The sequence below is a fragment of the Prionailurus bengalensis genome, chromosome D1 (genome assembly GCF_016509475.1).
Source record: "Prionailurus bengalensis isolate Pbe53 chromosome D1, Fcat_Pben_1.1_paternal_pri, whole genome shotgun sequence".
NCBI classification, from domain to species: domain Eukaryota; kingdom Metazoa; phylum Chordata; class Mammalia; order Carnivora; family Felidae; genus Prionailurus; species Prionailurus bengalensis.
The window spans coordinates 90,626,052-90,650,604 of NC_057346.1; the positions used below are offsets into that span (position 1 = coordinate 90,626,052).

The following is a 24,553-nucleotide window of genomic DNA, read 5'->3' on the forward strand; positions in this document are numbered from 1 at the left end:
AAGGACTGACCCACAGGAAGCTTCCTGAAAATGCTTTTTTGGCATATGATAGAGGCAGCTATCGCTTAAAACCATGTCTGGACAGTGTGCCAGCAAGGGGGTGGCTGGGGACAGCCACAGCCTGGAATTGGTTTCATACTTTCTATTTACCTGGTTTTCTCACTGGGCCTAAGATGGTTGTAGGAAAGTTTTCTCTTTGGGCCTAGCCTTATTTTGCAAAATGCAGTTTTAAAAGCCCTAGGAAGAAAACCACAGCCTAAATGGAGCGCTAGAATGAATCCTCATTTACCATTTCCTGGAGAAGCCGTAATTGTATTTCATGTGTAAACCAGCGCCTGGGATCATTCTTCCCTCCCAATATAGTGAGTTACAGTCTCCAAAATAAAACAAAGATAAAGCAAAAATCCAAGCAGTATAGTTATTTTATTAAAACAAACACCCAGAATAACAGTTATATTTTAATATATGTATTTCACTTTAATTAAGAGTACTCCTTTGGTAAAGATGTTGGTGCTATATATAGGCTGACAATATCCACAACAGGTGGGAGCAGGTAGGCAGGTCAGTCTGGCATGTTTTCTTCTTTACAAAAAAAATTTTTTAATGTTTATTTATTTTTGAGTGCAAGCAGGGGAGGGGCAGAGAGAGAGGGAAACACAGAATCTGAAGCAGGCTCCGCGCTCTGAGATGTCAGCACGGAGCCCAACACGGGTCTCAAACTCAGGAACTGCAAGATCATGACCTGAGCCAAAGTTAGATGCTTAACCGACTGAGCCACCCAGGCGCCCCCTGGCATGTTTTCTTCTAAGTTAATATTCAGTTAAGGTGCCATTCCAGAAACTCTGTTTTGGTGATACTCTTGTAACCACTACTAATACATGATCTACTGTAAAATCTCCAAGTGCCTCTGTGCGATACATGTGAATCTATATGCATAACCTTGGGCTGGAAAGAACAGGTCACACTTATCTACCAGTGGAGTAGACCCTGCTTATCGCTCGGCCACCCCCGCCATCCTGACGGAGATCACCAGAGGCTGAGCCGGGGCAGCAGCAGGGCTTGCTGTCTGTGTTGTGCATGGTGATGGGGGTGGTCGGAGGGGGGGCAGTGGAGGGCGTGTGGCAGTGAATCTTGGTAATGCCGTTAACACACGCCCTTCCATATGTCCTACTCAACACTGATTTTCGGTCTTTCTGTGATTAGCCTCCCCCTGCCACCTTTGCTTCACTCCCTCTCACAAAGCACATTATTTTGAGTCCAGGTGGATTAGCAAAACTGCTCACAAATTCCACAGCAATAGTAAATTCTGAGCAACAGCAGGCTTTTTGATAAGATACTCTGACCACGGCCCATGCTTTCATTTTCAAGTCAGCTTTCATCCCATAGCTTATCATACAGTTACACACTTAGAAGAGCCTCCCGGGCTCATAAAGCATCTTTCTGAACAGATCCAAGCATTAATAAATGTTACCCATTACTTAATAATATCCAAATTTCAAATGTTATCCTCCTCTTTACAGGTACCTAAACAGACACCGAGACAAAGGGAACAGATTTGCCCGTGGTCAGTCAGCAGTAACACCGAAGTCTCTTCACTCCTAATTTACTGGTATATATGCTAAATTACACTGCCTCCTCAGCCCTCTGGGAACATAATCCTGGAAGCCTGTGTAAGCAAAATGGGCCCCAAATTACATTCTCACCAGAGAAATTAATTGGATAATTTATCAAGTGCGAAAATAACATCAGAATATTCTGCACAATTGATCGAGTACTTTCACATAAATCCATTATAAAAAGGATCCCTTCAGGCAAAATAAATAAGATTAAAATTCAGCATAATAGATTTCCAAGTTGAAGACGAGCTGAAAGCGAGGACTACAATTCTAGCTACAGCTCACATATCACACGTTTCCTCGAAGAGTTTAAGATGACTCGGTAGAGGCTAATTATCTTAGATTTTTAAAGAGAAACCAAACTTGAGGAAGTCTCATTAAAATTAACACTTTCTAAGTAAGAAAGCAAATGTTCCAAAATGTTACTCGTAGAGGCTAGGTGGTGGTTGTTCACTGTACAATTCATTCAACATTTTTGAAATGTTTGAAAATATCATGAAGCGCAGAGGTAAAAAGCAAACAAACCAAAAAAACAAAAAAAGAAAAAAAACAAAAAAAAACCCGTCTATACACTTCCACCCAAAACTTACATGCGACAAATAAACTACCAGAAATCGGCCGGCGTGAACCAGAATTTTCGTTAGTGGCTCCTTACTAAAAGTCTATGAGCATGTACTTTGTGCCAGGCGCTGTGCAGTGGCACTCACCACTTCGGTGGTGAACGGGACAGTGTCCCTGTCCCTCAATGTTTACACTCTCCTGAGGACTGGAGTAAGTCATTACAGGCTTCTAAGACCAGCGGCATTTCTCTCTTGTAACACAGGAATCCGTACTTTCTCTTCCCCGTTGGCACTTTAGCTTGGACCCTGAAGTCCATGGGCAGGAGCACTGGGCGGATGCCATCGGTCAGCAGGGGCAGGAAATCTCCAGCAGGTGCTCCCTTCCAGAAACCCCGCTGGGCAGCAGCAATGCAGTGTGCTTTGCTGACCTTCCAGGAGGGCTGTTTCAGCGGCAAGCCTGGAGGGAGAAGAGTCCGCCTCTCCTTCCCTCGTCCTCAAGGCGGGGCTAGTGTCCTGCTGAGAAAGCACTTTGAGAGAGAAAAAAAGAGCACCACATCTCATTCTACAAAATGTATGCCCCATCTGGCATTATTTTTTAGTATCTTAGAAATTTATAGTAACAATCTGGGGGGAGGAAAAAGCTTTAAAGCATTAAAGGCTTAGGTGACATTTAGAGAAACCAGTAGTCCTCTCCTTGCAAGTGCATGACTATAAGTGAAGGCTGGAATTGAATATTACAATCTGTAGAGATCCATCTAACCAGGTTTCATCAAATCATCTTTCTGGATACTGGGAATTTGGAAGTGTTGACCCCATTCCATAGATGGCAATGGTATCAACTGTGAAGCTAACTATAAGCTTTTCATGCGACTCTGGGAAATTTAGAGAAAAATGTATTCCAAAAGAAATATACAAATGACTACTGTCCATTTTTCATTTAAGGCACTGCACTGCTTAGGCGTTGTAGAGCTAGGCATCACAAAAAACACCTAATGGTGTTTTGTATAAAATGATGAGTGTGACTTAATCGAGGCAAGCCAAAAAAATGAGGAGTAACAAGTAAAGAACATTGCTTGAAAGTCTTAAGTTAGAAAAACTTCTCTACTAATTAAAAGTGTTTTCTGGTCACCAGAGAATTGACAGTTCCCTGGATAACTGTTCCTCTTTACGGAGAATGTAATCTAACTGGATGCATAATTCCTCACCTCTTCCTGCTTACCTCATCTAAGACTTACTGGTACAGAAACAGTAATGGAGAACATCATTTTCCACCTGTCACAGAAACTGCCAGGTTATCATCCAACGTCTCTATGTTAATCCAGTATTAGAGGAACAAAACTTGCCTTTCATTCTACTTCACTTTATTCATCCCCACAATAAAAGTTGCATCCCACTGTAGCATAGCCAGAAACCGCCATTGCTGCAAGGGCTGAGGGTCGGTAAAAACTACCAAACTACCAATCGACATCCTGACTTGTTTTCCTGCAGCAAAATATGTGACTTGCAACAAGTTTCATCCAACACTGGGTTGGACACCTCTGGGAAAAGAGGAAACAATTTCGCTAAGTTCAAGATGACGTCAGAAGATAAACATGTTTAAAAGGTCAATAAAATGAAAATACATGGGGCAAACACTGGGTGAGCCAATTGAGTGAAACCAGCACGTGTGAGTGGGGCGGATTTGAAAACCCACGCTTGATTCTGAGTTGAAATCTTAACAAAAGTTTCTATTTAGAATGACAGTTTGACCATTACTTTTATTCTATATTCACAATGAATGGCCAGTATAAAATAAGTGCCTGGTTTCTTACAAAATGTTTGCGGGTTAAAAAAAAAAATTGCTTATTTGAATTAAGAGGAGACCCAGCTGATGGACACATTTGAAGTAGAATATTATGTCAGCAAAAAATAAGGTTAGGCCATTTCCTACTGGCAAAACTCTTTAGTAAGTATTGTCAACACTCTGCTGGTTACAACTTAATTTCTTAAAACAGAATTTTATGGCTGGAGTGGACCTTAGAAACATCTAAACCAACTCATTTTACAGATGAGAAACCTGAAGCTAGAAGTTGAAATCAAGCAAAAACTGTTTTTGTTCGGATTAAGTATAGTAGGAAAAAAAATAACATAACCAAAGCAGGAAATGACTGGCCTCAGAACCTAAAGCACAGCCATGCTTTTAATAGAAATTTGACCAGGAAGCTTTTAAATAGCATTTCCTTTTTTGGTAGGGTTGAATGTTTTGTGGCAACCCCTTTTTTTCCCCCTCTGATAAAAGTTACGTTTGCAGTAGAAAATGTAAAACATATGAAGAATGCACAAAGAAAAAAATAAGTCCTCAAAAATAGTTCAGTATATTTCCTTCAGGCTTTTTCTATGTAATGAAAGTAACTACCATTTACTTCTTAAATGGAACTCAACAGTTATTCACTGAAAAAGTCACAAGAAGGGCAGCGGTGCAGGGTTTCGAACCTAGATGGTGGTGCCGCAGCGCTTCCTGGGAGCTAAGATGGAAGGCACGGCGGCTGAGGGACACAGACTTCAAGGAAGCAAACTGGGAACCGGTGATGAGCAGGTGGTACGGTTGGTAACTCTGGGGAACAGGATCCCTGCATGACCTTTGTTTTCACTCTAGAACATGAACCCATCAGAGAGGAAGTCTAAATGTTGGGGGAGAGGGGCAGACAGACAGGTAAAGGGAAAGGCCACAATGACACTTGCTGGGTCAGCCTGGAACTGAAACCATTCTGCTCCACAGACAAGGTCTCTTGGCTTTCTCTTGAAATTAAGGCTGATCTTGAACGCTCAGATTTGGCTTCTCTAAACAAAAGTACCATCTCTCATGACCAGACATTATTAAACAATCTTGTGTAAACAGCAGAGTGTGTGGGTCCTCTCAGAGTCTTCTAAGAGCCTAGACTAGCTGTGGGACTCCCTGAGAATGAGATTTCACCATATTTATATCTATAGGCCTTAACCAACAAATGGCCTAAAAACCATCTCTATTAGGAACACTTAGCCACTTTGATACATTCCACATGACTCTCCTCAGGTATATACTGCTGGACTAAAGAACCTATTCATGCTAAGTCCTGATAGAACCACCAGGATTTCCCACCCTGGTTTGATGACCTCTCAGGTATCACCAAGGATCTCCCAGATATTAAGAAATTCTGCCTTTAGGAAATCAGTTTTGTTCCATTTAACTAACTCCCAGAGAGTGTTCAAAAGAGCTGAAAATTTCTGGCTCAGATTGCTTCTGCCACCACCAGGAGATGCCATATTGGTTGACTAGTTGATATATTTAAAAAAAATTTTTTTTTAATGTTTATATTTGAGAGAGACAGAGAGACAGAGTGCAAGTGGGGGAGGGGCTGAGAGAGACAGGGAGACACAGAATCTGAAACAGGCTCCAGGCTCTGAGCCGTCAGCACAGAGCCCAATGCGGGGCTCGAACCCACGAACTGTGAGATCATGACCTGGGCTGAAGTCGGACGCCCAACCGACTGAGCCACCCAGGCACCCCATGACATATTTTGTATGTTGCTGATTATATATGTGCATCTCCTTGTCGTATAAGCCGTGAGTAGCAGAGAACATACGTAAGGCTGTGGAATTCAATCTGCAGTGAACAGGCAAAAAGGGATTTATGGCATAACACTGGGCAGTTAGTATCCATATGGTCCTCAGCATTCGAAACTCTGGAGAAGATGCTACATGTAGCTTCAAGGAAATATGCAAGCCACGTAGAATGAAACAAATAAGAATTATTCAACAGACATGTCTGCACTAAATAGGTAAGGTTATACCTGGGGTTTAAACTAGTTTCTGAATATCCCTAGTCGCACCCTGGGGGTGGGGAGGAAACGGAGTAAATGAGAACTTAAACTTTCCAAGGATTAAGGTTCAAATCCTCTGAAATCTGAAGGTCAAATAAATGAGAACTCAGCTCCAGAGTAATAATTCTCGCTGGCACCAGCACGAGGCAGTAGTGATTCTCAAATTTAATATATTACATATAATATAAAAATAAGCTGAAGTTTTAAGGAACGTCCATTATTATTAAAAGGTTTGAGCTTTACTACTCCAACCCTGGGCTTTTTGACAATAAAACACACTGGAGCAAAAAAAGCTCATGAAGTGCAACAAAGAGGTATACTGACTGACAGACAGACAGACAGCCGCTGCAATATGCCACAGGCACTCCAGTCTTTGTGAAACTGTGGAACATGTAGGTTCCAAGGGAAAAACCGCTTCCGAGATCTGTAACGGGAAGAAGCGGTAAGTGACCTCAGTAATAGCATTCGCTGCTGGGTACAATGTCTTTCCACTTCTTTTTTTGTTTGCGTATTATTGAGAACAAGGCAAGGAAAGACGGCTTTCTCCAGACGGCTTTTTTTTTTTTTTTTTAAACACATGCAGGGATGCTACATCCCTGAATCAGTACTTCGTGGCTGAAAACCCTCCCTCCGGAGACTACCCATGTCAAAGCGGGTAGAGACCTCACAGCGCACTAATAAAGTATCGTCCTTAATGAAGGTTCTCTGTCTCAGGGCTTCCAGATGCATAAAAGTCACATAGCCAAAACCTTTTGGGTTCCGTGGGATTGTGGGTCTCTGGAAGGCAAGCAGCTCTGGTTTGGCATCCATGATCTCTTCATGGTTTTGCCTTATAGGTGCCTCAGACTGATCAAGAATTGTAAGGCGGATTGTACCCTGGAAGGGCCAAGGGAGGTGGCTGTCATACTCTCCTTGCATTGTGTGCACAAAGAGGGATATGTAATTAGCACAGCGCTGAGCCGACGGTAACTGAAGGTGCAGGCGCATGCACAGTTTGTACCCGGGTTTGCCTGTGTAGAATCCAGGGCTATGAATGACAACAGGTTTCTCCTCTTCTTGAGATTTCAAATGCATCCCAAAGTTGCCAATCTTCCAGATGTAAATCCCATTGCACTGCTGTGCTTCTATTTCAACAACTTTGTCCTCAAGGGTTCGAATCGTTTGTTTGAGCTCACTTACGTACATGCTCTGAGTTTCCATTTTAGCAATTAGCTCTCGGATTTGATGGTCTTGTCTTACAAGGCGACCCTCTAACTGCTGAATGGTTTCTTGGAAATTCTGGACCTCTGGGTGACACCCAGTGGAAACCCGGGACGCAGAGGAAGAATCGTATGGAGGCATATCACACTGAGGTACAGGAGGTAACGCAAGGCTTAAACTCTGAACAGCCTGGGCCAACATTCTCATGTGCGACTGGGTATTCTCTTGCAGGTGGCGTGCCAAGTGATTCCTCTGCATCTAAAAACCAAGCACAAGCCTTAGGTTGGGACTAGATACTGTGAGGACTAGGAAGGGACCTAGCCAAGCCAAATAAAAGGTTTTTAAGTAATGTCATCACTTCCCTCAGTCCCCTACCATCTTCTTCAACAAATTCTTGACCTAGTGAGACGATCTTATCTTTTCATCCACTGGAAAAGTGAGGCTATGTGCCAAATACTCTCACCTTTCACTCAGATAAACCTCCCTCCCACCTACGGAAGTATCAGGATCCATACCCATTCATCTGACTCAGAGACGACGCTCTGCTTGCCCAACATTAATGCTTCACCTGGGCTCTTGCTGGCACTCGCATTTTCAACACGGCAGAGGTTTTGCTCAGTCATCCCCCTTTTCCTTTATCTTCATTCTCTCCCCCTGGCCCTTCCCTCCAATTAGTCTTTCCTACTGAAAAAGAGGCACACCTCTCTATTGATCTCACGTCTCTCTTTAGCTAATACCATTTTCTCCCTCTTTCTTTTACGACCAAGAGCAGTCCGTCTGCACTGTCCCCAAGTGATTTGTTTTATAAATCTACTGCAAAGTATAATCTTCCCTGCCTCCACACTCTTCTTAGGTCGTCAAGAACATCCTGTTACATGAAAAAATACTTATGGTAACTTTTATTATAAAAGCAATTTGTGTATATTATAGAAAAACAAAATATAGACGACCAAGATGAAAGTTCCCTATTATCTCACCTAACTACCATTAACATTTTGATACATTTCCTTTAAGTCTTTTTCTCTATGCACACATACAGAATCCTCTCACGAAATGTAATCTCGGCATATATCATTTCCTCTTTTTCTTTTTTTTTAAGTTTATTTATTTTGAGAGAGGCAGAGAAGTGCAAGTGGGGAGGGGCAGAGAGACGGAGAGAGAGAATCCCAAGCAGGCTCTGTGCTGCTAGCACAGAGCCTGATGCTGGACTTGAACTCACAAAACCACGAGATCGTGATCTGAAACCAAGAGTTGAGGCTTAACTGACTGAGCCACCCAGGCGGCCCTCTTCTTTTTATTCTTAAAATTACTAAATGCATGCTTATTGTAAAAAAGTCAGACAAAAAAAGTATAATGGAAAACCAAAAACATAGTTGTACTCTCCAGAAAGAATGACTTAACAATAATCATCAATCTCAAACATGACACAACTGATCATTAGTCTTGAAACTAATTTTTTGGAGAACATAACCATACCATCTCCTCCAATTTCTAATACGGTTTGTTCACGACTCCTATGACGGTCTGCTTCTCCTTCCTGTACACACTCACTCTATGATCTCAATCGCACCTTCCATCACCATCAGGCATCCCATCAATATCCTGAGTCCCAGTTTCCGTTTGGAGCTCCAAACTCATACAACAGTGCATGCCAGTCATCTCCCTGTCCACTGGTACTCTCAAATCCACTATGTAACAGAATTTTCTTCATCGGTATTCAATAATTAAAGAAGAAAAAACAAGCTTTACCTTTACATGGCAACCAAAAGTACTGAATGTGCATGGAATTGGGGCTGTAGGACAGTCCAGGTCGTAATGATTAGGCATCTGAAAATCAAAACAAAGGTTAAAAAATGGTTTTCCTTGCATATCATGTTCTAGTTTGATGAGATCACATTTGAAATAAAGATTTACATTTCATCTAAACAAAATCATGTATTGTCTATGGATGCTTTTGCATAATGCAGAGTTGAGTGGTTACAACAGAAAGCGTGTAGCCCACAAAGATTAGTATTTACTTCCAAAGTCACAGAGAAAGGAAATAGCAACATCTCATACCATCCCCCCAAATCGCTCAAAATTCCAGATAACGAGTTTGTTTCTATTGCTGGGAAACTAATGCCCTCTAGGGACACTTCAGAGAAAAAACATCTTCTGATGTCAACTACAACTGCAAACTCAAGGACTGCTGTGGTCCAGGCCATTTAATAGGGACCAGTTAACTGCATGGACCAGTTAATAGGGACCATGCACTGACACCACTGGCTGCACCCATTATTTCCCTCATGACTGTCTCATATGTCCTCTTACTTTTTTTTAACCAGGGCATGCCTTGATTGCCATGGGAAGATGCAGATGTTAGAAGGTATTTTAAAGCACATTAAAAACAGTTCTAAAGAAAGTCACAGCCTTTGACTTGGGGACTCTAAAACACATTCTTCAAGGTGACACCCATTATGCAAAATTATGTTCTTTGAAAGTGGTACCAAATTCCGTTTAGAAATTTAGTTTGGCTCTCCTCATAGATACTTCAATCAGAAATGACCTTTGAGACCACTTACTCCAATCCTTCATGTTGTATAGTCTAGGACAGCAGTCTACAAAATGTTGTGTAACGAGACGCATAATAAATATTTTCAGCGTTGTGGGCCTTATGGTTTCTGTCCCAAGTACTCAACTCAACTGACCATTGTGGTACACTAGCCATATACAACACACAGACACACGGGCATGGCTGTGTTCCAATAAAATGTATTTACAAAAACGAGCAGTAGGCCAGACTGGCTGGTGTGTTGGTTTGCTGATTCCTGATCTAGAAGGTCAACTTTCTCGTCAGAGATCAATGGGCAGGTTAGTGGCACAGCCAAAATCAAAACCTAGGTTTTCTCTCTTAAGCTAGAGTTTTTTCCTACATTGTTTTATTTTTACTGGGTTTAATATGTGATACATATTAAATATTAAAACAGAGAAAACAAAAACTAAGGAGGTGAGACTTCATAAGCAAAAAGAAGTTTAACACCTTCAAATTAAGGCTTTGTTGGGAAAGAAACTAAAAGACTGTTAAAAAACAAATGGAAAAGTTCAGTCGACTGACTAAACTTGGTTTGCTTGCTGCTACTTAGTAAGGTAATCAATTATGATCTTTGGGTTTGCAGATTTCATGGGTGTGTAAATATTTAGTGACTAATATTCATATTTTGTGGGTAAACTCTCCAAATGTCAAAAGATAGTACTCAGATGGAATTTTCCTTTCTCTATTAATACAAATGTACAGCGTTCTACTATAACTACTACTTCTGATGATGGCCATTAGTGACCTATAGCACAAATGACAGAGGCGCTACCAATCCTGGAAATCTCAAAATGTCCCAACGTTTCTCAGGGCCTACAGCTACAAGTAGTGCTCTGCTACTGACCAGGTCTGCTTTCTTCTGTTTCACTGTTCTCTCACTCTTTCTCTCTGTTCTCTCTGCAGACCCAAGATCCTTATTTCACAGTGTACAAATATGTATTTCTCAAAGAGTTGTCTTTCTTTACATGGAGATTTTTTTATTTTTACCTGACAAGTACCTGGGTTTGGTGGGAATTTTTAAGAAAACACATAAACATGGGTATTATGTTAATGACAGGAATTTTAAGTACTTACAGCTGAATATTTTGTTCTTTCTGAAAGTACTATATTAGTTTACATGAAAATTTTTTCAGTTTTAATACTTCTTCAACCTATATTCATTGTGCTTTACTGACTTAAATTTTTAATTGAAAACCTAACTTGTTTACTTCATCTGATGGAAATATTAACTTAGGAAAGGGAATCATTATACCTGTTCTCTGATGAGCATGGTATTGCAGTATTCACAGATGACATTTGCCAAAGGACAGTTCTGGTCGTGGATCTAAATTTTATTAAAAAAATATGTAAAAAGCATGAGAAAATTTGAAAAAGAACAGTCTATTTTTATAAAAAGTAATTCTTTCACTATAAACAAGCTAAGGACCTCAGTTTGTGCAAAACAAAAATGTAAGAATGATATACAAAGGTTATTTGCCCTCCCTCTGCCAGTGGAGTAATGAGAGATCCATCTCGCCTTCCAGCTCTTTAACAGAGTATGAGTACACATAAGAGAATCTTCTACACCACTTTTGAACCGAGGCACAGCATCTATGACTAGTTTGGACAAAATTTACCAATACTAGGAGTCTCCAAAGGCCCCCTTCCAAAAATTTCAAATAGCTGCATGATGACTTAGGTAAAACTCTTTTCAAGAAGGGTAAAAGAAGACAAGTATTATTAGGGCAAGAGGCTTTAGTGCCCAGGTTCTCATGTGCTCCAGACGGAGAGCTCTGTGTTCCAGAACACAATAGATCTGTTCAGTCGATATGCCGAGAAATCATTAAGCTTCCAGTTTAAGTCCATTTAATTTACTGAAGTTTAAAGAGACATCAATTTGCTCTCATTATGCCTCAAACCTTTCTACATTTTTAGCAAGTTAGCAGAGTTTTTTTAGTACTTCATCAACCTAATGAATATGCTTGATCTTCTAAGTAGGAAAAATTACCAAGATGAATTTATAAGAAATAAAGTTTAAAGAAGTATCTTATTAGTTATAAAAAAAGACATAAATTAGAAGTAGGTTATTTCAGTAAAGGCATAAGACAGGGATCCAGTTCTAGGATCTCAGTGCTAGCTTTGCCACGGACTACACTAACATAAAATTACTTAACCTCTCCACATCTCAGTTTCTGAATGGAAAACTGTTCTATGGTTACGGTGTGGTCAAGCACCATGAAGTTTCTTTTTAAAGATACACATTTTAATTGAAGTGTAACATGTACAGAAAAGTGAATTCATTACATGTGTACAGCTCGATGAATTATCACCAAAGGAACACACTTTGTGGAATTTAATTTATTCTCCCTAAAGGTTTTAACAACCCATTCTTTTCAAAGTGAAAAGTGTGAGTCTGATAAAGTAATCATTCTACTTTTTGTCTCTAATCCAAGACTGGTCATTAAAAAAACATATCACATAGGAAAGTAGATTAGCAAGTCTTTCCTAGAAGCTTGTGTTACTCACAGATCTATAGTGGTTACGTCATATAAACAATGTTTTCTAAGAAAGATATACAAGTATAAACCCTACACTTACTTAACTGGTTTACTGAACCTTCTTTCTTAAACATCAAGCTTCCCCACAAATGATCACAGAGACCCGGATTCGGAGTAACATCTTCATCTCTTACCCTCAAATGTACATTAACATTTTTTTTTAAGAAGTAGGGAAATTAACAAATCCAAGCTGGTACGTGCCTCTTTATCTTCAAATGCCATCAATGCAGCACAGTTTACACAAGAAACCTGTCTCCTTGGACACTCCTTGAGAATGTGAATATTAAGTTGGCATTTTTGGAAGGGACGCTGGCACTGAGGACAATTCATAAGAGCAAATTCACAATGTGCTTGGTGATCCTATAATAAGAAAGAAATAATTGATTAATATTTGCCAATCTTTTGAAATTTCCTAAAATAATCTCTTCCAAAAATGTACTGTTCTCTTTTATAGAAATGGCTACCGAGACTGCTTTAACACACACCATATAAAGGCCTTAAAGAATTTAAAAATAACGGTTGTGAATTATTTATACAAAGAATGTGAATTCTCAAGTTCACAATTGAACCTGAACAAAAAGGATCCAATTAGGCAACTTGAACTTGAATAAAACTATCCAATTAGGGAAAGAAGTCAGATTTTCTGATGATCAATTGAATATTGTGTCAAAAGGACCATTCCTTCAAAAGGAACTTATTATGGGGGGGGGGGCAAGTTACAAATATGTTTTAAACACTTAATCTCAAATAGAACATAAACAATATTTAATTTCTTATAAAATAACTAAGCTAAGAACTGACTTATTTAATTTAAAAGCAAATGCTTTTGGGTCACCTTCGAAGCTCAGTGGGTTAAGTGCCCATCTCTTAATCTTGGCTCAGGTTCTGATTTCAGTTTCCTGAGCCCGACACGGGGCCCGAACCCACAAACCGAGAGATCATGATCTGAGCTGAAGTCCAACGTTTAACTCACTGAGCCACCCATGTGCCCCAAGACATATTTTGGATGTTGGTGATTATATGTGCATTTCAAATATAAGTTAATATATTAATATGTGTTGGGGCACCTGGGTGGCTCAGTTGGTTGAGTGTCTGACTTCGGCTCACGTCATGATCGGTTTGTGGGTTCGAGCCTCGCGACGGGCTCTGTGCCTGTGGGCTCTGCTCACAGTCTGGAGCCTGCTTCGGATTGTCTCCTTCCTCTCTCTACCCTGCCCCTGCTCACAGTCTCTCTCTCCCTCTCTCTCTCTCAAAAATAAACATTTAAAAAAATTAAATAAAAAAATTGTTATGCTCCTCAGTTTTACTGCAGATAATGTTCACCTAAAAAACTTGTAGTAGAATACTGATTTTTCTTTTAATAAGATTATCCTAGATTTTTTTTAAGTTTATTTATTTTGAGAGAGACAGAGACAGTGCAAAGTGGAGGAAGAGCAGAGAGAGGGAGAGAGCCTGACTTGGGGCTCAAACCCATGAAACTGCGAGATCATGACATGAACCGAAACCAAGAGTCAGATGCTTAACCAACTAAGCCACCCAAGCACCCCTGACTTTCTTATTATCACCGGGGCAAAGCCACAGGAAATGGAATAAGAAATTTATGGTTTCGGGGCACCTGGGTGGCTTAGTCAGTTGTGCGCTTGACTCTTGATTTTGGCTCAGGTCATGCTCTCATTGTTGTGGGATCAAGCCCTGCATAGGGCTCTGCACTGACAGTGGTAAGCCTGCCTGGGATTCTCTCTCTCCCTCTCTCTCTCTGACCCTCCCCTGCTCATGCGTGCATGATCAGTCTCTCTCTCTCTCAAAATAAATAAACATAAAAAAAGACGACTTCAAGTTGTTTTACAAAGCTGTAATCATCAAGACAATACGGTACTGGCACAAAAACAGACACTCAGATCAATGGAACAGAATAGAGAACCCAGAAATGGACCCACAAATATATGGCCAACTAATCTTTGACAAAGCAGGAAAGAATATCCAATGGAATAAAGACAGCCTCTTCAGCAAGTGGTGCTGGGAAAACTGGACAGCAACATAAAGAACAATGAACCTGGACCACTTTCTTACACCATACACAAAAATAGACTCAAAATGGATGAAAGACCTCAATGTAAGACAGGAAGCCATCCAAATCCTTGAAGAGAAAGCAGGCAAAAACCTCTCTGATCTTGGCTGCAGCAACTTCTTACTCAACACGTCTCCAGAGGCAAGGGAAACAAAAGCAAAAATGAACTACTGGGACCTCATCAAAATAAAAAGCTTCTCCACAGTGAAGGAAACAATCAGCAAAACTAAAAGGCAACCGACGGAATGGGAGAAGATATTTGCAAACGACATATCAGATAAAGGGTTAGTATCCAAAAGCTATAAAGAACTTATCAAACTCAACACCCAAAAAACAAAGAATCCAGTGAAGAAATGGGCAAAAGACATGAATAGACACTTCTCCAAAGAAGACATCCAGATAGCCAACCGACACATGAGAAAATGCTCAACATCACTCATCATCAGGGAAATACAAACCAAAACCATGAGATACTGCCTCACACCTGTCAGAATGGCTAATATTAACAACTTGGGCAAGAACATATGTTGGTGAGGATGTGGAGAAAGAAGATCTCTTGCACTGCTGGTGGGAATGCAAGCTGGTGCAGCCACTCTGGAAAACAGTATGGAGGTTCCTCAAAAAATTAAAAATAGAACTACCCTATGACCCAGCAACTGCATTACTAAGCACTTATCCAAGGGATACAGGTGTGCTGTTTCGAAGGGGTACATGCACCCCAATGTTTATAGCAGCATTATCAACAATAGCCAAAGTATGGAAGAAGCCCAAATGTCCATCAATGGATGAATGGATAAAGATGATATGGTGTATATACAATGGAGTATTACTCGGCAATCAAAAAGAATGAAATCTTGCCATTTGCAACTACGTGGATGGAACTAGAGGGTATTATGCTAAGCAAAATTAGTCAGTCAAAGAAAAACAACTATCATATGACTTCACTCATATGGTGACTTTACCATACAAAACAGATGAACATAAGGGAAGGGAAGGAAAAATAATATAAAAACAGGGAGGGAGACAAAACATAAGAGACTCTTAAATATGGAGAACAGACAGTTACTGGAGGGGCTGTGGGAGGGGGATGGGCTAAACGGGTAAGGGGCATTAAGGAATCTACTCCTGAAATCACTGTCACACTATATGCTAGCTAACTTGGACGTAAATTTTAAAAATTAACTAAATTTTAAAAAAAGGTCGTTAAAAATTTATGGTTTCTAATTATATTTATACTCAATTATGAAAGAATCGGGGTAATAAGCAAAAATTTATTAACCAATCACTATATGCTAGGCACAAATGGGACACAGCAAAGTGCCTATTCTCTAGGAACTGCCTTGCATATATGCTAACTGCTAGAAAATAATTTTTAATACCTCAAGATGCCTCAGTTCCATCTTGTGCAAACAACCTTCATTTGGACATTTCACCATCAGAGAAAGAATCTCTCGTTTTGCAAAATTGTCAGGAAATAGTTGATTTTCCAGCAGTATTTCATTGTCAACTGGACATTTGTGACCTGCATCCCTAAAAGAAAACAAGTAAGATACATACATTTATTAGATTTAAACAAATGTTAACGTTAGAAAACACAAAATTTATGTTAACAACTTGAATAAATTTAAAAGAACTAAAGAAAAGAAAACACAACCCACAAACTTTCATTTGCCACATACACACTCTCCACTTACTATTTCCTATGGAAAATAATTTAATACCTTATATTGCATATCACCAAAATAAACTGTCTTTCGGTGGACAGTTCAACAATTGTTCTTCACTGAAATGAATACAACTAGCACCAATTTTGATTACCTATCAAAAACTATGGGATTTTAGATTTGGGGATAGATTTTAAGTAAAAAATGAGAAAAAATACTTGAACGAAATCTTATTTTGACTGGCATGAGCTGAAATGAGAGTTCAGGGTGGGAATTTTGGCAGTCTGGCAGGTTTCTGTTCTGTCAGCAGCCGTACTGGGTACTAGTGAGACAGAGCTCGATGTGCTGCTCACGTGCTAACATGTCTACAATGTGTTGCTCGGTTACAAGTAAAAGTTAAACCAATTAGCAGTACCCCTAACCAGACCACATTTTTAGATTTACTCTGAACAATCCTCTGGCTCACAGGCAACAGAAGCTTTCCTTTATGTTCAAGGTACAAGTTAGAGAACCTCTATGTCCTGATTCCCAGTGGTTTATTCGATCTTATGATGGAAAAGCCATCCCCAGGAAGCTTGGTCGTCTGTCACTCCCTTTTAACTTTTTGAGATGTCTCAACCTTTAACTGACAAAATGTGGCAGGTTGGGGAGGCTAGACAATCATTCAAAAATTTGTTGAGCAGCTCCTATGTATAAACCGATAGCACTAATTGCTTTGGCAGGTAAAAAACTGCTAAAAAATGGGGTCTGCTGTCAAATGTCTTAGAAGCAGTAAAGGTGAGAAGCATGGTCTTTATGGAGCCTGTCTCGGAATGCATACTGTTACTACATTATCAAATACTTTCTGACAAGCATAGAAATAGATGCTCAGGGGCGCCTGGGTGGCTCAGCTGGTTGAGAGTCTGACTTTGGCTCAGGTCATGATCTCACAGTTTGTGAATTTGAGCACCACATTGGGCTGTCTGCTGCCAGCACAGAGCCTGCTTCAGATCCCCTGCCCCCTCTCTCTCCGCCCCCTCCCCTGCTCCTGCGCACATGCTCTCTCTCAAAATTAAATAAAAACATTAAAAAAAAAAAAAAAAAGGAAATAAATAGGTGCCCCAAACCTAAGTGATGGATGACTAAAAGAAAATAAGAACAATCTTACAGAGTAAACTGGAAACCACTGTCCACAGCATTAGCAATCACTCCAAATGGAAATGGAATTGGACTGAGATGTATTTTGATTCCTTGAATGACCATAACAGATGAGAAATTTCAGAGCTGTTTCTTTAAGAATTTTAGAGTTAAAGCTAAGTGGTCATTTCTAACTTAGAGGGAGAGAGAAACAAAAAAAAGGCTCAGACTTCCTTTTGTGGGTTTTACTTCCTTTTCAGACCACTGTCCCACTACTTGCATGAATATTTTGCTATTAAAAAACTGCTAAAGATTCGTTACCTTCCTGGGATGCATGACACTTGGTAAAATACTATACATTTCTACCTATAGGAAAATCAACAATCCATTTTTGTTACCTACATACAATATAGATAAGAATCATAATAAACAACAACAAAAAATTGAGCCTTTAACATCATTCTCGTGTATATTCTAAACCAGTGGTTTCAACCAGGACAATTCTGTCCTCTATGGGACATTTGGCAATATCTGGAGACACTCTGGGTCTCAGAGCTAGGGAGGACGGAGATACCACAGCATCTATGAGCAGAGGCTGGGCATGCTGCTAAATCATCCTACAATAACTTCCCATGACAAAAGTTCTCTGGCCCAAAACAGAAAGTGAGGAGGATAAGAAAACCTGCCCTAAACAGACCTTAGCAATTCAATAATGGGTGACACATCTTTTTCAAAAAGTGATACAAGCCACATGTTCCCTTCTAACTTAAATTAAGCCAAGTCCCAAATACGGATGTAGTTATCCCAAATTCAAGTTTTATAGCAAAGTTAATTTAAAAGTTGAAAGAGAAAAACTTGAAGACTAGTGAATAGTCAGCTTAAGAATGATTTTACCAATATAACTAGATATTTACTGAAGAACATAAAATACCCCCACTTCTTCCAATATTTTTGCTCTGAATAGAACTCCTTAGTCACCTAGAAATATTCCCATCTACTTCTGAATTATAGTAAAATGTATCTATTTCTCAGGAGATGAACTTGAATCACCTGTGGAAATCCCATACACCTTCATTCGGTTAAAGCAACCATGATTTACTCATGTTTTACTGAGTACCTACTGTGTGTCAGCCATTGTTCTTGGTACTTAGAAAATATCAAGAAATAAAACAGATCTCAACCTCTGCTCTTAAGGAGCCTTCTTCCAGTTAAACCAGCAGACAACAAATTGTCTGGTATTTCAGAGGATGGAAATTGCTAAGGAAAAAAGAAAAGTAGGTAAGGGACATTGGGAGTGTGGAGGAAGGTAGGCATGCTGTGGTATAAACAGGGTCGCCAGGGTACCTATGAGAAGGTGAGATGTGAGCCACACTGGAGGAAGGGAAGGGTCAGCTAAGCAGTCAGCTGAAGTAAGAGGGCTCCAAGCAGAGAGAACAGTTAAAGCCAACTCCCCAGGGCAAGAGCACACTTGACATGTCCCAAGAAATAGCAGAATGAATGGTGGAAGGAAGGGGAGCGTAGCAGAGAGGCAGTCAGCAAATGGACTGAGCCTATCATCCCAGATGACCTGATGCCATATTCTTAGCAGAGATGACATCATCCTACTTATTTTACCAGGTTTTATTTAGAACAGTCTGGAAGAAGGCAAGGGTAGAAGCAAGAGGCCTGTGATGGCTGATGGTGATTCAGCTGGCAATAGCAGTGGAGGCAATGAGAAGGAGTTCGATTTTAGGTGTATTATGAAGGTACAGCCATCAACTAACACTTCCTTAAAACTAGTGGTCATTTTATGGGTGCCTGAATCTCCCAGTCTGTTAAGCGTCTGACCCTGGATTTGGGCTAAGGTCGTGATCTCACTTGAGATTTGTGAGTTCGAGCCCCATGTCTGGCTCTGCACTGACAATGCATAGCATGCTTGGGATTCTCTCCCTCCCTCCCGCCCGCCCGCCCCTGCTCGTGCTTGCTCTCTCTCTCTCTTTCAAATAAATAAATAGAAACTTAAAAAAATAAAAAATAAAAATACTGGTGATTTTACAGTTGTCTATAGGCACCAGGTAACACAAGTTTACAGGGCTACTAAAATAACTGATCACTTAAGAGTAGCATTCCTTGTATGATTGAGACTGTCAGATTCTAGTAGCATCATCATTTAAGGTACATTTATTTTTTTTATAAGCTTTTATTTTTAAGTAATCCGTACACCCAATGTGGGGCTCAAACCCACAACCCCAAGACTGAGAGTTGCACATTCCAACTGAGCCAGCCAGGTGCCCCTAAGGTACATTTATTTTATATTATTTTCTTAGAGCATAGAGACTCACCTCCTAGTGTGCAACAGAAGTGTTTTAAGTAGAAGTAGCTGATCTACCTGTTTATTTACCTGAGGGTCAGGAGGGGACAAGACAGCAGTTACTTTTCTCACCGCAGGAGAAACTGAAATAAGAATCTAAATTGCTCCACTTGCTGTCCAGTGTTCTTTTCCCTAAGTAACTTGTTATGTGTAAGACTAGTCCCAGAAGGGCCTGTGTTTTAGGTGATAATGTTGTCTGTGCTTGGCTCCGTTACAGGACACGGCCCTGACACCTACATACCTTATTGATTTGATGATGCAAGCTCTGCAGAACCTGTGGCCGCACGGTGTCTGCACTGCCTCCCGGAGAGCCATCAGGCAGATGGGGCACTCATACTTGCTCTCCAGGGGCGGGTCAAACTCCACGTCATACCCCTGGGTCTCTTCCATGAAAGAGTTGGAGAGGTTCCCCGTGCTGGCGGTTCCACTCACACTGTCATCTTTCGCCGCAGCGCTACAGGAGCTGGCCATGGCGGCACAGCAGTCCCTCTCAGACTGGCTGGATCCGCAGCTGTTTTCACAGTTTAGCAGACTCATAGTAACGTAATTATCAACCGCTCTGTAGGAACAATGAGAAAAGAATGCATTTACATGTGCACACAGGCACACACGTATGCCATAGCCTACCTGTACACTTCACCTTTCGGTTGATATGCATTAGCTAAGTTAACGTTATTCACAGAAGACTTTCAAAGTTCTTTGAGTTTTGCTTCATGACTACGATTCTTATTTTAAAAATATTTTTTATATTTTTGAGAAAGACAGAGTGCGAGCAGGGGAGGGGCACAGAGAGAGGGAGACACAGAATCCGAAGCAGGCTCCAGGCTCCGAGCTGTCAGCACAGAGCCCGACGTGGGGCTCGAACCCACAAACCATGAGATCATGACCTGAGCCAAAGCCAGACGCTTAACCAACGGAGCCACCCAAGCGCCCCATGACTATGATTTTATAATGAGCTAAGGAGTCCATGATCTAGGAGAAAGAGAGGATACGAAGTTAACAGAAGAGAAGCACCTCAACTGTAAAGCTTAGCTCTATCATAATTATCTGCTTATATGTCTGTTTCCTGTCACTGAAGTCAAGAATTTCTATATCCTCAGTACTTAGCACAAGATCTTTCACATAATCGGTATTCATTAAGCATCTACTGAAGAACTGAATTATGCTACGGAAGTTCCTTCAAGTATCCTAAACCGAAGAGCATGGTGTGACCAGCAAGCACTGCAAGGAAGAGCACTAAACAAGGAATCAAGTGATCACCTGCCCTACTAGATGCGTGATTTGGGGCAACCTAACAATTTGGATCTTGGTTTCTTCTAGATTTAAAATTCTCCAAGTATTTCTAAATATTCAGTGTGGGGATTTCTATTACGTAGAAAGAATGGAATTAAAAATATATACGTGTATGTCCTTCTGCCTTCAGTCAGATCAAGTGACTGTGTCTCATTATCAATGACTGGAAAAACACGTGAGGTTTCATCTGCCTAAGGAAAACTATTGCTTTCACGGGCAGGTGGGAAACCTTTAAATTCTAAACCATTATAGTATTTATGAAGTATAAGCTAATGTCTAAAAGCAACTCACAGCCTATGTAACCAAGTCTCTGTTGTAGATAATTACACCTGAGGGAAACTGCTAACATATGCTATAGTTCTAGAAACTACTGTAAGGCTCTAGTCAATATGGTAGACAATTATCCCCCTGCCTGCTTCATTCTCCTGTGAAAATCCTGGCTGCCACTATGCCAAACACTGGGTTAAGACAGTAATCCTGCATCTTTTTACGACTACAGATACCTTTTTCTTCTTCTCAAAAAGATCTACAAAGGAGGAGGCACTGTTCTGGCTAGAGAGACAGTGTGTGAAGTGATGAGAAGCTTAGGTACTGGAATTTAACGATCTGGGTTTCACTCTCTTCTCCATCATTTGATGTATGACCTGAACAAGTTAGGTAACATTCTATGCTTCAGTTTCCTCATCTATAAATGGGGATAATAACAGAATCCACCTCAGAATTACTGCGGATTAAATGCATTATATGTGCAAGGCACTTGGAACTGTGCCTGAAAGAATGAGTTATTATTATGTGCAGCTCTATACAGTAATTTTATTTAATAATTTTATTGTCCCCATTTTATCAAAGTGGAAACTATGGAGCATAAAAGGGTTAAGTAACTTGCTAGTAAGTTACAGGTAATACTTGAATTGTTTCCCAACATTCATAGGAACATCCACTGACCAATTCCCTAGCATTAAAAAAAATTCTAATATTATAACCAATTACTGTTAGGAATACACAGTCATGGCCTTCTCATTATGTAAGCTGCTTTATAATAATATCCTGGGCCTCATTCCATGTTTTGGTTTGGCTGCTCCTAGTTTGCAGAAGTATTTTGGTGTGTACAATAAACTTTTACCAGTTACTACTTCAGTGATTCACTGATTTTTACTTCTATTATTTCTGAACTTTTGACAAAGCACTGCCTTAAATATTGTGGGATGCAACCACTTATTTTTACTGCAAAGTGAATAAATATTGAAAACGGCCTTGTCATAAATCATGGCTTACATCCATGGTATCTGGGTACATATTATAATCCAAAGAGTATACTGTTAAATATCTTAGGCAAGGGACAGGTGTAGTATGGTGATGCACAAAAATGTGCTCCTCTAAGATCAACAGGTGCTAAGGAGAAAGGTTCTAAGATAAAGAAATCAACATGGTAGGTCTTGAATCGGTCCATTTTAAGTCAATGGAAAATTCATTCATGGCGAAATACAGAACTCCTATGAAGTAAAATGATATAAAGCAAAATACTGAGCAAGTACCTTTAATCTGCTACTAGCTTCAGAAACAGAACTATTCACCACCTCTTTAAAATCTATTCCTAAAATGCAAAGACTTGTTAAATGTCCTGCAATGACCAAGAAGTGCTGCAAAATAGTCCACCGTTACGTCTTAATTTTGAATAAATTCAAGAGGGATTCCCCTTCCTAGGCACGAACAATTTTCCTTCTGGAGGCAAGGATTTGAACAACTTCTTTTGAAATCAAAGTAGCCCAAACTGCAAAGACCTCGCCCTTACACTTCTGAGCTACTGAGAATATAATGAATGAAGACTGACACCCTGCTCTTGATAAGGGCAACCAGTGCCTGAATGAAACATACACACATTCCTTCCTTGAATCACAAAAAGGCCACCACAACCTCAAAATCAGAAAAACCTCTTCTATCTTCCCCAGTAATCACAGGGGAGCGGATAATATGGCAGTGGTGAGGTTCACAAGGCCAACATTCAGATTTTCTTTACAAGTTTTTCTCGTTTCTACGCCCGTGTAGCAAGACATTAGTAACAAGTTCTCCGGAGAAACACGCCAAGGCTATACATTCAAGCTGCTCATACTTTAGGTGCTTTCTGTTCACATTCAAGACAGTCCTAGCTCTTAACTGGAGTTCCCCTAAAACCAAATACTAGGAACAGCTTTATCAACGCCGCGTCTGGAACAATCGCTACCACTGCCGAATGCAGGGGCGGGGGAGGAAACATTCGTGTCATCTGAACCTTTTTGTTTTCTTTTACTTTCTGCCTGGGATGTCTATCGAGTTCAACAGGGAACCTGAAAACAGCTTTCCCATGACAGTGACAGAAAACGGTGGGAACTTAAAAGGTCTCCCCCACCCCCCTTTTTTAAAAAGCTGGTAACAACTCGGAGGGACGGGAAAATCCAGGAGGCGATGTCCTTTTCTGGGAAGGGGAATACGCGGGGTGCAGAGAGGTAGGGCTAAGGAAGGGGGCGCGGGATTCCCGTCGGAAGATGGAATGACGAGGCCCCCACAAGCAGGGGGAGCAGAGGTGAGTGGAGAGGGGGCGGCGAGGGGACAGAGAGCGGCCTCCCCTACCTCTGGGGAGCGAGGGGACAAAGGGCGGCCTCCCTAACCTCAGGGAAGCAAGAGGACAGGGCGCGGCGACCCCAACCAGTGAGAAACAGGAGAGGGGGCGGCGTCGGCCACCTCTGGGAAGAGAGGCCGCGGCCACTGGGAGGAGACGTCCGAGAAAGACTCACCGCTCCCGTCCGCTGGGCCGCCGACTCCACCCGGCCGCACGACTCCGCTCCGCCAAGACTCCTCACTCCGAGCTGAGACTGCCTGCACGCGAATCTCTCCACCCGAAGGCCTCTTCGGCCGCGACCCCGGGCCGCCCGGAGCCCCAGCCCCAGCCGCGGACGGCCCTACTTCCGCCTTCTCTGCTTGCCCTGGGCAGCGAGGGGCGGGGATCGGGCGGGGGCGGGGACAGAGCGGCCGAGCCGGGGTGGGGCTCCCCCTGGCGGCGGTCCTCCACGGGCGCGCTGGCTTCGGCGCAGGCGCGGGGCAGGGCCAGCTGTGGATCTCGTGCACACCGCCTGGGATTCCTTTGCCGCTTGGATAGGTATCCATCTGGGAATTCCTTGCACCGCAGTCCTGAACTGGTGTGTGTGTGGTGGTGGTGTGTTTTTATAGCTTCCCTATCCAAGCAGGAGAAAACCCCAAATGGGCTTAGATCACTTGACCTTCGGGAATTCTTAAATAGCTCCCCAGCTCCACCCTCCTTGCCAAGGAAGTTTCCAAGGTACTTAGAACCCTCTTTTATCGTCTGGTCCTTCTCCTTCAACCAGTCCGAGGGAGTCAAGCCCATATATTAAACATTTCTCTGAAACTGCTGCCAATGACATCATCCTCTTTTCTGTCACTGTCATGAGAAAGCTATTTTGAATTCCCTGTTTAACTGGAAGCAAACGTCAAAGCAATGTAACAAGCACTTTGCAGGAGATAAACAAAAGATTTTCATCCACCTCTGCAAAGGTGGCTCGTGTTCATCTCTAAGGGGAGGCATTATAGGGTAGTGGTTGCACAGTTTTAAAATCACTTTTAAAGGACATGTGAGAGGGGGGAAAAAGAAGACTACTAAGTTAGAGAGTGGTAAAAAGTGAAGACAGAAAGGCAGGTGAGGGCTAGATCAGGCAGGGTCTTGTAATCCATGCAAAGGAGATTTAT

General features: G+C 41.3%; 1 protein-coding gene across 1 annotated transcript; it reads right to left on the minus strand.

Annotated features, from left to right (window-relative positions):
• Window positions 1-404: 404 nt before the first annotated feature.
• TRAF6 (TNF receptor associated factor 6) lies at window positions 405-23,791 on the minus strand. The gene is made up of 7 exons (XM_043580976.1): window positions 23,587-23,791; window positions 19,764-20,081; window positions 15,772-15,922; window positions 12,526-12,684; window positions 11,040-11,111; window positions 8,965-9,042; window positions 405-7,473 (listed from the first exon to the last, which is right to left on the minus strand). Exons 2-7 carry the CDS (start codon window positions 20,057-20,059, stop codon window positions 6,604-6,606), a joined length of 1,626 nt encoding a protein of 541 aa, XP_043436911.1. The 5' UTR covers window positions 20,060-20,081; window positions 23,587-23,791; the 3' UTR covers window positions 405-6,603.
• Window positions 23,792-24,553: the final 762 nt, after the last annotated feature.